Here is an 11342-nt window from a genome sequence, read left to right on the forward strand (position 1 = left end):
AAACGTTCTGGGGCAATACGTACGTCCAAAAACAGATTCGTAACCGACGATCTTCGCCACCGATCCATGGGCAAACTCGTCAATTGAGACTTACGGACAACTAGGACGTGTTTGGCATCCCCTACATTCTGTCCCTATATGTGCATCAGTGTAGGAGTATGTAGAGCGGACCACGCCAGTTTAGGAGAAAGAAACACAGCCGATGTTACTTTACTGTAATAATAACAACTGTAACCCCCCCCCTCTTTCTCCCTGCTCTGTTTTGTTCCATGTGAAGCAGGTAAGAAAACAACGTTGTCATGCGTGCAGGAAAGGTTACATTGAAATGAGTGATTCTTCTTCATAACTTCGTTGGATTCGAGACACCTCTGTCTTTGCTCCCTTTTCTCCTTCTTCTTCCTTCGCTTATTTCCACCTCCTCTCTCCCTCTGACTTCATGGGATACTGTAGGATAGATAACAGTAACACTGTCGCAGGTACTGTTGTTGTGTATCGGGAATTCAAGGTTTGGTACTGTTAGATACGACAGAATATCTTTCTTTTTTTTCTTTTTTTGGTTTGATTCGATTTGCTTTTGGTTCTCTCATTCTCATGGGTCGCTGTTGATTTTCTTGCTATTTGTTGAGGCTGAAGCGCCCACAGATGGGTTCTGCCGATTTTCCTGGTTACCCTTGTTGATTTCTACTTTATCACTTGAATCATTCCGTTGACTTTCTTCCTTTTTTATGTTCACTTGCCTTCTCAAATCTTCCCGAAGATTTGCAGCAAGGAAGCATCCAGGTCATATTTGGAGTCAATAGACATTCGTGTCGTACATCCGACACTTTAAATTCCATTCAAACAACGTCTTTTATCCTAACACTGTGGATTTCGGATTCGCTGTGTACTAGCTGGATACCAGGCTCTTGTCTCTCTCTCGCACAGAGAAAAGGCTACTTTCTGCGTTCGTGCTTCTCGTGGCCACTTTTTGTCTTTGCTTTCACCATTTACTTTTTCGTTTTTGATATTTATCTTTCGATTTTTGTTCACCACATGAATTTTATTGCGTCTTGAAATTCTTCTGGTTTTCCTGTATCTTTCTGAATTTTATTCATCTTGGTCCGCAAGAAAAGGATGGCCGAAAATCAAAATGCGATCAAGCTTCCGGTTTTATTTATTTTGTTCCCCCCGACACAACAATATTTGGCTCTTTCTGCGTTATTTCTCCTACTTTGACCATTACTCCATATCACTCTTACAACCTGTATGAGCATTTATTAATGGATTTAAGCACTGTTTTCGTGAATAGCTGCAATTGTTGAGTCGTGAGGATGTTGGAGAAGGAAGAACAGTTTGACATGGAGAAAGTGATAGAGAACTTTGAGGCTCTGACAAAGGATGCTGAGAGCGTTCAGAAGGAGACTCTGAGAAAGATTTTGGAAGATAACGCATCTGCAGAATACTTGCAGAATCTGGGTCTCAGTGGAAGAACTGATCCAGACAGCTTCAAAGCTTGTGTCCCTCTAGTTATACACAAAGACTTGGAGCCCTATATACAGAGGACCATTGATGGCGATGCTTCATCTATTCTCACTGGAAAACCCATCACAGCCATGTCGCTAAGGTATACAATTCGATGATGAAAGATTAGTTCCGGTTTTCAAATTAAGCGCACAAAGTTTCTGTTTCAGCTTATTGGTTGAATTTGAGTCTGGAGATTTTATTGCAGTTCTGGCACCACTCAGGGGAAGCCAAAGTTTGTACCTTGGAATGATGAATTGTTTGATACTACATTGCAAATTTATCAGACTTCCTTTGCCTTTAGGAACAGGTATTCATCATTGATTTCGCTTTATACCCTTGAAAGGGACTTGGCTCTAGGCATAATTTTATTATCAGTTTAGTACCAGTTCTAATACAGCTTCTCCATTTTGCAGACAATTTCCTATAGAAAATGGGAAGGTCTTGAACTTCATCTACAGCAGTAAGCAGTGCACAACCAAAGGGGGCTTGATAGCTGGAACTGCTACTACAAACTTGTTTCGTGATCCACGGTACAAGAGCTCCATGAAGGCGATTCAGTCCCAATATAGCAGCCCGGATGAAGTGATATTTGGTTCTGATTTTCATCAATCTTTGTACTGTCATCTACTGTGTGGGCTAATCTTCAGAGAAGAAATTCAGTGGGTAGGTTCTACATTTGCACATAGCATTGTCCACGCTTTCAGATTCTTTGAGCAAGCTTGGGAGGAGCTCTGTGCTGATATCCGAGAAGGGGTCCTCACAAGCAGAATCGTTGATCCTTCCATCCGAGCAGCCATGGCAAAATTGCTCAAGCCAGACCCCCAAGAAGCTGATCTGATTTATAGCAAATGTGTTGGTCTGAGCAACTGGTATGGACTAATACCAGAGCTTTTCCCCAATGCAAAGTATGTGTATGGGATCATGACTGGATCTATGGAGCCTTATTTGAAGAAGCTGAGGCATTATGCAGGAAAGCTGCCATTGGTGACTGCAGACTATGGTTCTTCCGAAGGCTGGATTGCCGCGAATATTAACCCAAAAGTTCCCCCGGAATGTGCTACTTATGCAGTGCTTCCTCAGATTGGTTACTTTGAGTTCATCCCTCTCACACAGATGGAGAAGACTGAGGGAGAGCCTGCTATGTTCTGTAAGGATCCTCAACCTGTAGGACTCACTGAAGTGAAGGTTGGAGAAGAGTATGAGATTGTCATAACCAACCCAGCAGGTACTAATGATTGAGGCAGATCCCTCTTTAGTAAATCTCTGAATTTTGTTTTTTTTTTTCCCTGTTCATCAGGTTTCAATTTAAGGACTTGAAGAACTTTTTGTTGGGCTCATGGTTCCCTTATTGTTTTCATCATTATATTCTCCCACCTGCTACTTCAGTTACTTGTTGACTTTTATTTGTTTATACTGTTTTGGCGTGCATTGACTAGTTTCTTAAATTATCCGAGAAAATCATAGGCCTGTGATTTTCCCAGTTTTCTATTGTTTTTTCTTGGGGGGGATAAGGCATAGTGGTTGGTGTGTTTTGATAATTTTCTTCTCGTAGACTATATTTTATTGAGAATAACGCGTACTGGCTGGAGAGTAAAAGGGCTTTGAGATTCTGTAGGAAACTATAGCACATTGTTGAAAGCTCTATATGATCAGAATTTTAGAGATGTTCACCTTAGTTGAATGGCTCAACTGTGAAGTTTAATCTGAGTTCAATGACATGAAGTAGCTAAACCATACATTTATTAGACTCGAGTCGATAGATTCTCAAGTAGAAGATAGGTTGGTGACATCAATGACATCAATGATTCACGGGTGACATCAAAGGGGTCCTCACAAGCAGACTCTGTGCTGATATCCGAGAAGGGGTCCTCACAAGCAGAATCGTTGATCCTTCCATCCGAGCAGCCATGGCAAAATTGCTCAAGCCAGACCCCCAAGAAGCTGATCTGATTTATAGCAAATGTGTTGGTCTGAGCAACTGGTATGGACTAATACCAGAGCTTTTCCCCAATGCAAAGTATGTGTATGGGATCATGACTGGATCTATGGAGCCTTATTTGAAGAAGCTGAGGCATTATGCAGGAAAGCTGCCATTGGTGACTGCAGACTATGGTTCTTCCGAAGGCTGGATTGCCGCGAATATTAACCCAAAAGTTCCCCCGGAATGTGCTACTTATGCAGTGCTTCCTCAGATTGGTTACTTTGAGTTCATCCCTCTCACACAGATGGAGAAGACTGAGGGAGAGCCTGCTATGTTCTGTAAGGATCCTCAACCTGTAGGACTCACTGAAGTGAAGGTTGGAGAAGAGTATGAGATTGTCATAACCAACCCAGCAGGTAACTAATGATGAGGCAGATCCCTCTTTAGTAAATCTCTGAATTTGTTTTTTTTTCCTGTTCATCAGGTTTCAATTTAAGGACTTGAAGAACTTTTTGTTGGGCTCATGGTTCCCTTATTGTTTTCATCATTATATTCTCCCACCTGCTACTTCAGTTACTTGTTGACTTTTATTTGTTTATACTGTTTTGGCGTGCATTGACTAGTTTCTTAAATTATCCGAGAAAATCATAGGCCTGTGATTTTCCCAGTTTTCTATTGTTTTCTTGGGGGGGATAAGGCATAGTGGTTGGTGTGTTTTTGATAATTTTCTTCTCGTAGACTATATTTTATTGAGAATAACGCGTACTGGCTGGAGAGTAAAAGGGCTTTGAGATTCTGTAGGGAAAAACTATTCACATTGTTGAAAGCTCTATATGATCAGAATTTAGAGATGTTCACCTTAGTTGAATGGCTCAACGTGGAAGTTTAATCTGAGTTCAATGACATGAAGTAGCTAAACCATACATTTATTAGACTCGAGTCGATAGATTCTCAAGTAGAAGATAGGTTGGTGACATCAATGACATCAATGATTCACGGCAAAGATATGTTTGACATGTTTACATATTGTTTTATGATTGCAGGCTTATACAGATACAGGTTAGGGGATGTGGTGAAGGTGACGGGGTTCCACAACTCAACTCCAGAACTCAAGTTTGTTCGTCGGAGCAGTCTTTTGCTAACCATAAACATCGACAAGAACACAGAGAAGGATTTGCAGCTAGCAGTAGAGGCAGCAGCAAAAGTGTTAGCAGATGATAAAGTAGAAGTTGTGGACTTCACAAGCCAAGTTGATTTATCCACAGAGCCAGGGCACTATGTAATATTCTGGGAAATCAGTGGGGAGGCAAGTGAACAAGTGCTCACACAATGCTGCAACTGTCTGGACAAGTCCTTTGTGGATGCAGGCTATGTTAGTGCTCGGAAAGTGAGGTGGATCGGGGACCTCGAACTCCGGGTCGTTCGGAAGGGAACATTCCAGAAGATTCTGGACCATTTCCTTGAACTTGGAGGTGCGGTTAGTCAGTTCAAGACACCAAGATGTGTAGGACCTGCAAATGTGAGAGTGTTGCAAATCTTGAATGAGAATGTTGTGGAGAACTATCGCAGCACCGCTTTCAACTGAAAATAGGAAAAATATAGAAAATTTGCTGAGTCCTGATGTCTTATCAAATGCGCAGATCAGATTTCCTCTTTCGTCTTTTCTCCCATGTCTTGTATCCTTTTTGCTTTTTCCCTCCATGTTATGGTAACAAATTTGCTAGATGTGAATTTTACTGGAACAATGGTGTTTTTAACTTTCAAATAAATATTATAGATTCAATGTTTGGATAAAATTTATAAAAAGCAATTACATTATGAAGGCAATGACGTTAAAGGACTTAAAAATTCAATTAAATTATAATTGTTATGTTCGCCCCTGCAATGACATGTGGAGATAATCTACACTAAAACATAAAAAAATATCCACGTCATAATTAGCTTTTTTAAGGGTATATCCATTACAATTACTTAATTAATTTTAAATTTTCGCTCATTGAGGTGGTGCGTGGCAGGGAAATTGCTACAAAATGAGAAAAATCTCATTGAAAACTCCCTTGACAGACATATTGAAAAAAAAAACCTTAGAATTCATAATATATCAATATAAAATAAGGGTACTGATTTAATATTAAATTTCATATCCAAATGACAATATTGCCTCTCATTGTAAGAAAAAATAAAAAACTAAAATTTTGCTCAACCACAACAAGCATTTTGGCAAACACATAAAAGCTAAGACAGACAACACATGTCGTGAAGCTTCACAAACTTTCAACTCTGAAGATGAGCAACACCCACTAATACAAAATATAAAATTTATGAGGTACTTTTTACATTGGTTGGAAGGAAAATAATGTTAAAATTTAAGACGGTAGCATTTTTATAATTTTGGTAAAGTGTTATGCAGTTTCTACATTAGGTAACTCTTCACCTGATGTAGGAAATACATATTCTACATCAAGTGCACATATACTCAATGTATTTTCTACATCATTTCCAGATACCCATGTAGAAAGTACATTTTCTACATCGGGTGAAGGTTGACCCGATATAGAATATGTATTGTCTACATTGGGTGGCCCTTCATCTAGTGTAATTTTTTTTAAATTACCCACTTTTTTCTTCTAGCAAAAACTTACATTATCTCCTTTCCCTTCATTTTCCTTTTGCTCTACTTTGACCCCTCTTCTTTGCTCATTTCCTCCTTCATTTTCTTGCTCCCTTGCACCCCTTCCCTACTGCAACTCCCCCCCCCTCCTCGGCCTAGCACCCTTCCCCTTCCCTCTCGATTTATAAAATGTTTCATACAATTTATTAAGTTTGTTAGTTTTAGATAAGTTTTAATTTTGATAGTTAATACAATTTAGACAATTGTTAGTTTTTAATAGTTAAATAGTTTTGTATAGTTGATAAATATTTGATAGATAATTGTAAATGAATTACACTGTTTGATTTGGCTTTGGTAATTTCTATGTACAGAAATGAGTAAAATCGATAAAATAAATATGGTATAAAAAAATTAAATAGTTTTGACATTGGTTACTATAACTGATGTAAAAACTCATGATTTTATATTAGTTGCGCTTCCAACTAATGTAAAAGCCCAACCAATGTAAAAAGTGCCAAGTAATTTTTTTAATTTTTTGTATATAGTTTTCAACATTAACTTTCTACATTTTAGTAATTTTAGTTTTTACATCGAGTGGATAATTGATATAGAAAGATGGGACATTCTACATTTCTTAGAACAACATTGCTTCTTTAATCGTTGTGAAAAGTTATTTTTAACTGCTGTAAAAAATTATTTTTATACTAGTGACCTTCGTCGTCGGAGTTGCTACCTAAGAATTTCCCTTGATCGAGTCACCAGCTTGTCGATCGTTGCCTCTACCCTCATAACTTCTTTTAGTTGGCATTGTTTTTTTCCTTAGTTGGACGTAGAAGAGGGTTCTGTTGAGCATTTCATAGAAGAAAACTGTGGGTAACGTGCAACAAACTACTAGAACCTAACAATGTAAGTTAGTTATCTCTTGCTTTCATAGTCATGATGAAATCTCTATTTTATATAGGGAAAATTAGCAAAAGTTAATCTTTTGATTTCATAAAACTTCTCTTGTCAAAATCTTGTTCAAAAGTGAGGCAAAATTTCAGTTGAGATAAGTCGTTATAAATTAGCAAAGATAAAATTAGGTGAGTCGTGTTGTTCATTACCCAAACAATAGTTGTTAAATAGCCTACTTGAATTTGAGGCTTTATTCATACTATATATGTTTGATACTCTACTTTGTGCTACTGCTAATCCATTTGTAAGCAATAAGCTGGTGGAAGTATCAAAGTTCATTGGTAACAATTGAGACAAATTTGATCAGGCAATAGCTGAGCAAAAAGATAGAGAAGTACTAATAGTTATTAAAGTTAGGTCATCCTAGAGGCACAAGAAACATTGATGGTGCATGTACTTGTTAGTGACATGTATGAAGACTTATTCATTTCCTAATGTTTAGTTGTTGATCCCTTCACCATAGTTGTTTTATTTCCATTGTTTGACTTTTTTATGTGCAATTTTTTCTTACAAAAAATCCCCTTGGTTGAAAGGGGTGGACTTTTTTTATGTAGAAGCAATCAAGGAGTGGACAGAGTAGCCAGTTAATGATAGAGTCAACATTAAGAAAAGAAGCTCACATGGGATTTTGCAACTCCATTGGATGGGAATCACAAGAAGAATGCAAAATATGATGCCGTGCTGCAACCCCTTGCAAGTGACAATGCCAAGAAAAGGCAAACTTGAATTACTTCTTTCAATTATTAACAATGTTAATGTTATAACTTTTGGCATGTTATTGTTGTCATAAAGTTCTTTGGATGTTCTTTTTATGTATATATGAAGAAGCCATTGGATAGGAATGAATTAGTTGTTTATGTTTATTTGCAACCGCATTTAATAGAAAAAATGAACTATAAATATGTAGTTTCATGTAAATTCAGAGTATTGTAATGGACAAGAGAGGTAGAAAAATTAACAATATTTTATAGGATACTGAACTATACATAGCAAGGTGATGAATAAATCATTCAAATATGAAACCAATTAATACTTAGAATTTTTTCAAGTCAACCAACACATGTTGCAATGTGCTGTCTCTTTTTGGGTAAAATTGTAGTTTTGCCAATGTTAAATAATTTTTTAGGTTTTGTTTTTATGGTTCCTTGATGTTTTAAACTCTAAATTTAAACTTTAGTTGAGCTCAACCAATGCTTTTAAAGTTTTTTTTAGGATCCTAATTTTTAAAATGTTTTCTATTTATTTTTTCCATGATTGAGTTAAATGGTGGTTTTATCTTGGTAATATATAGGCAGATATTACATTTAGGGTGCAAAGGTATAGGCTTGAGGTGCAAGACATAAGATAAGGCTTGGGGTGTAGGGCGCAAAGTGTAAGCTTATAGGCTTGGAGTACATTAACATTTACATTACCCCTTGTTGAGTTTTCATGCATTATTTGATATTTACATATAATCAGAGGGTACTAACTTTTATCGATGATCCTTCACCAGCCGGCTAGAGTTCTAGCAGGTGCACCGTCGCTTGTTAGCAAAGGGACCAAAGTTCTAGCAAATGGAGCTTTAGTGGCCTTATTTTGTGGATTTTTTAAATTTGTTAATTAACATAAAGGGACATTTTGGTCAATTGTGCATGCTTGATCCTTGAATCTAGTTTGGCCAGAAGGAATTTCCCTTCCAATAAGGGATTTTGTGGCAATTTTTCCTCCATGATATTTATCAAACAAAGCCCAAATGTTGCCCTTTTTACTCTTTTCATGCAAAGTTCCTTCTTTTTCCAATTAACTACATTATATTTTCATTTTCCACGACCACAAAGTGTAAAATGAGTAATGTTATTTATAACTTAATTATACATAATAATAATAATTTTTTAATATAATTTATATCATATAGATCTTCGAAGATTAATATGGGCCATACATGTCATGTCTTTAAATTAAAAAAAAGTTCAAAATGACTATTGATTTTTTTGACATCTTTCAACGTCTAATAACTAGCATCTTACAATATTTGAAGCATACTTTTACCTGAGGCACAGGCTAACATTATCACACTTGGTGCCGAGTACGTGGTCACTATGCATCTTACCTTGCAAAAAATTATTTTTTTTAAAATAATATTGTTTTTAGAATATTAATTAATTGTTCGTTAAGTATATCAAATGTAATAAGAATAGATGAGGAAAATAAAAATATGATTAGAAAAATCAATGTCGGCCCTTTTTTGGGTCAAGAAATGGTTACATGCATATAATAATAATGATAATGATAATGATAATATAGCAACATAAGATGAGGAATGCATTTGCATTTTCCCTTCTGAAATTGAACGTAGTTTATATAGAAAAACTTAAAGTTAATCTTTTAATTGGGAAAAAAAAGAAGCTTTTCAATGGGGATGAATCATATATCTGATGATACTTATGGTCATTAACGGACCCTTAATTATATTCTATGCAAGGGGATTCTAGAGAAGAGCGTCATCATAAGAAAATCCCATGACGAATTTAGATAAAATAAATGAATTTCTTAATCTTTCGAATTATATAATATATATATATATATATATATATATGAACGACCATTTTGTCTTCGATTCTTAAAAAAGTTTCTGATAACCATGGATTAAAGAAATAAGCATTCATATGAATATATAAAGACAGATCCAAATGGTGTCTCAGCAGACAGAGAGAGAGAGTAATGTACATGATTGCCTTTGGTAATTATAAAATTAATGAAGAAGAATAGGCGGTTCATGATTAAATGATCCTAATTCTTTTATTCCTTTGTAACACAAAGGAAAGGGATTTTCTGATCACGCACTTTCTTGAGATACTCAATGGAGTGGAGACCTTTGACCTTTGACCGCTGAATAATTTCATTTTTAAAAACGGTGCCCGCATGTGATGGAGTTTCCGCAGAAGAAGACTAGTGGAGGGCCCACCTATCCGTGCCCAAAAGGATGGATGGTGCAGCGCTGGAACCAATCAAGGTGAAGAATAAGAAGAACAAGCTTTCTGGTTCCGGGTTCGGGTCCTTCACCCGGGCCTTGCTTAGTCCACAGGCATGCTCAGCATGGTTTTATATGTGATTATACTATTATGATGGGTTTTCTCATCAGAGTCTAGTTTACCTAGTCTCTTGCATCTCTTGTCTTTGTCTTTTTTCTCTTTTCTATTTTCATTTACTTCCACGTATATGGTGTCTGCAAGCTTATTGTGTTATAATTTATAATGTTATCGTTGGAACTGAATGACTTATACTCAATTGTGTAACATTTAAATTTAATATTTTGACATAGATGTGAAAATTCTTCAAGGGAAAAAAAAAAAGATATACAAAGAGTTCTCCCGAAAGTCAGGATTATTTGAATCCTCCCAATATATTCTCTCTATTTCTATTAGTAAACCGTAATAGAAACGATCAAGTCAAATTGATACGAGTATTAGGAGCTATTGTTATTTAGTTTGTGTTTTTACTATTTAAGCAATCAATTATTTTGAAAATCAAGCACCGACAATATTTGATGAAATGAGTGACTCGCAATGCTCTGTTAAATCTTATGGCAGGGCAACTTAATTATTATTACTATTACCAAAAATTCAAATATTTTATTTAGTTTGGGCATCATGTCATGAGTCAGGACACCCGATCTCACATTTTCTAGTTGGGACAAAATTTAAAAAATTTAGTTGTACTTGGCACATAGTATTGAAAACCGGACCGGACCGGCCGGGTCAACCCGGAAACCGGTGAACCGGTCCCCGTTTTGGGTTGCTCTTAACCCAGTGAGGGTGTGAACCGGTGTAACCCGGTCAACCCGGGTTCAACCCGGTATAACCCGAATAACCCGGTGGTTGACTGGGTTAACCGGGTTAATATTTTTTCAGACTTTTACCCCCAAAACGACATCATTTTTGATTTTTTTTTCATTTTTAATTTTTTAGAGCTCTGAATTCAAAAAAAGATAACAAAAAAAAGTGAAATTAAAGTCAAAAAATGAAAAATTAGAGATAGAGCATGCTAAGTCCAAAAATATAGTATTTTATTATTGTTAGACTTTTGAGTGGTTGTATTTAGTTGAATTTTTTTATAATTAATGTCTTTTTATTTAAATTATATTATTTTAATCATGACCGGTTTGCCACCGGTTCAACCCCCGGTTCAACCCTGATTGAACCACTAACCCGTGACCCAGTGCCATGACCGGTTTAATGACCGGTCCGGTTTTACGTACCTTGACTTGGCATTCTCAAACCAAGAAGCAATTTTTTTAGGAACAAAATTATCCTTTTATTAAAGATCTGTGATCTTTTTCATTATTTGTTAATGTGAAATAATGGTAAGATCCAC

At 36.4% G+C, this 11342-nt stretch overlaps 1 protein-coding gene across 1 annotated transcript; it reads left to right on the top strand.

Annotated features, from left to right (window-relative positions):
- Positions 1–289: 289 nt before the first annotated feature.
- LOC129288680 (jasmonoyl--L-amino acid synthetase JAR4-like) lies at positions 290–5207 on the top strand. The gene is made up of 5 exons (XM_054925393.1): positions 290–476; positions 1289–1603; positions 1709–1810; positions 1917–2728; positions 4468–5207. The coding sequence occupies exons 2-5, from the start codon at positions 1311–1313 to the stop codon at positions 5007–5009; spliced, it is 1749 nt and encodes a 582-aa protein (XP_054781368.1). The 5' UTR covers positions 290–476; positions 1289–1310; the 3' UTR covers positions 5010–5207.
- The last annotated feature ends 6135 nt before the right edge of the window (positions 5208–11342 follow it).

This window comes from Prosopis cineraria, unplaced genomic scaffold, assembly GCF_029017545.1.
Source record: "Prosopis cineraria cultivar Desert tree isolate PC_DT_omini unplaced genomic scaffold, ASM2901754v1 PC12, whole genome shotgun sequence".
Lineage (NCBI taxonomy): Eukaryota > Viridiplantae > Streptophyta > Magnoliopsida > Fabales > Fabaceae > Prosopis > Prosopis cineraria.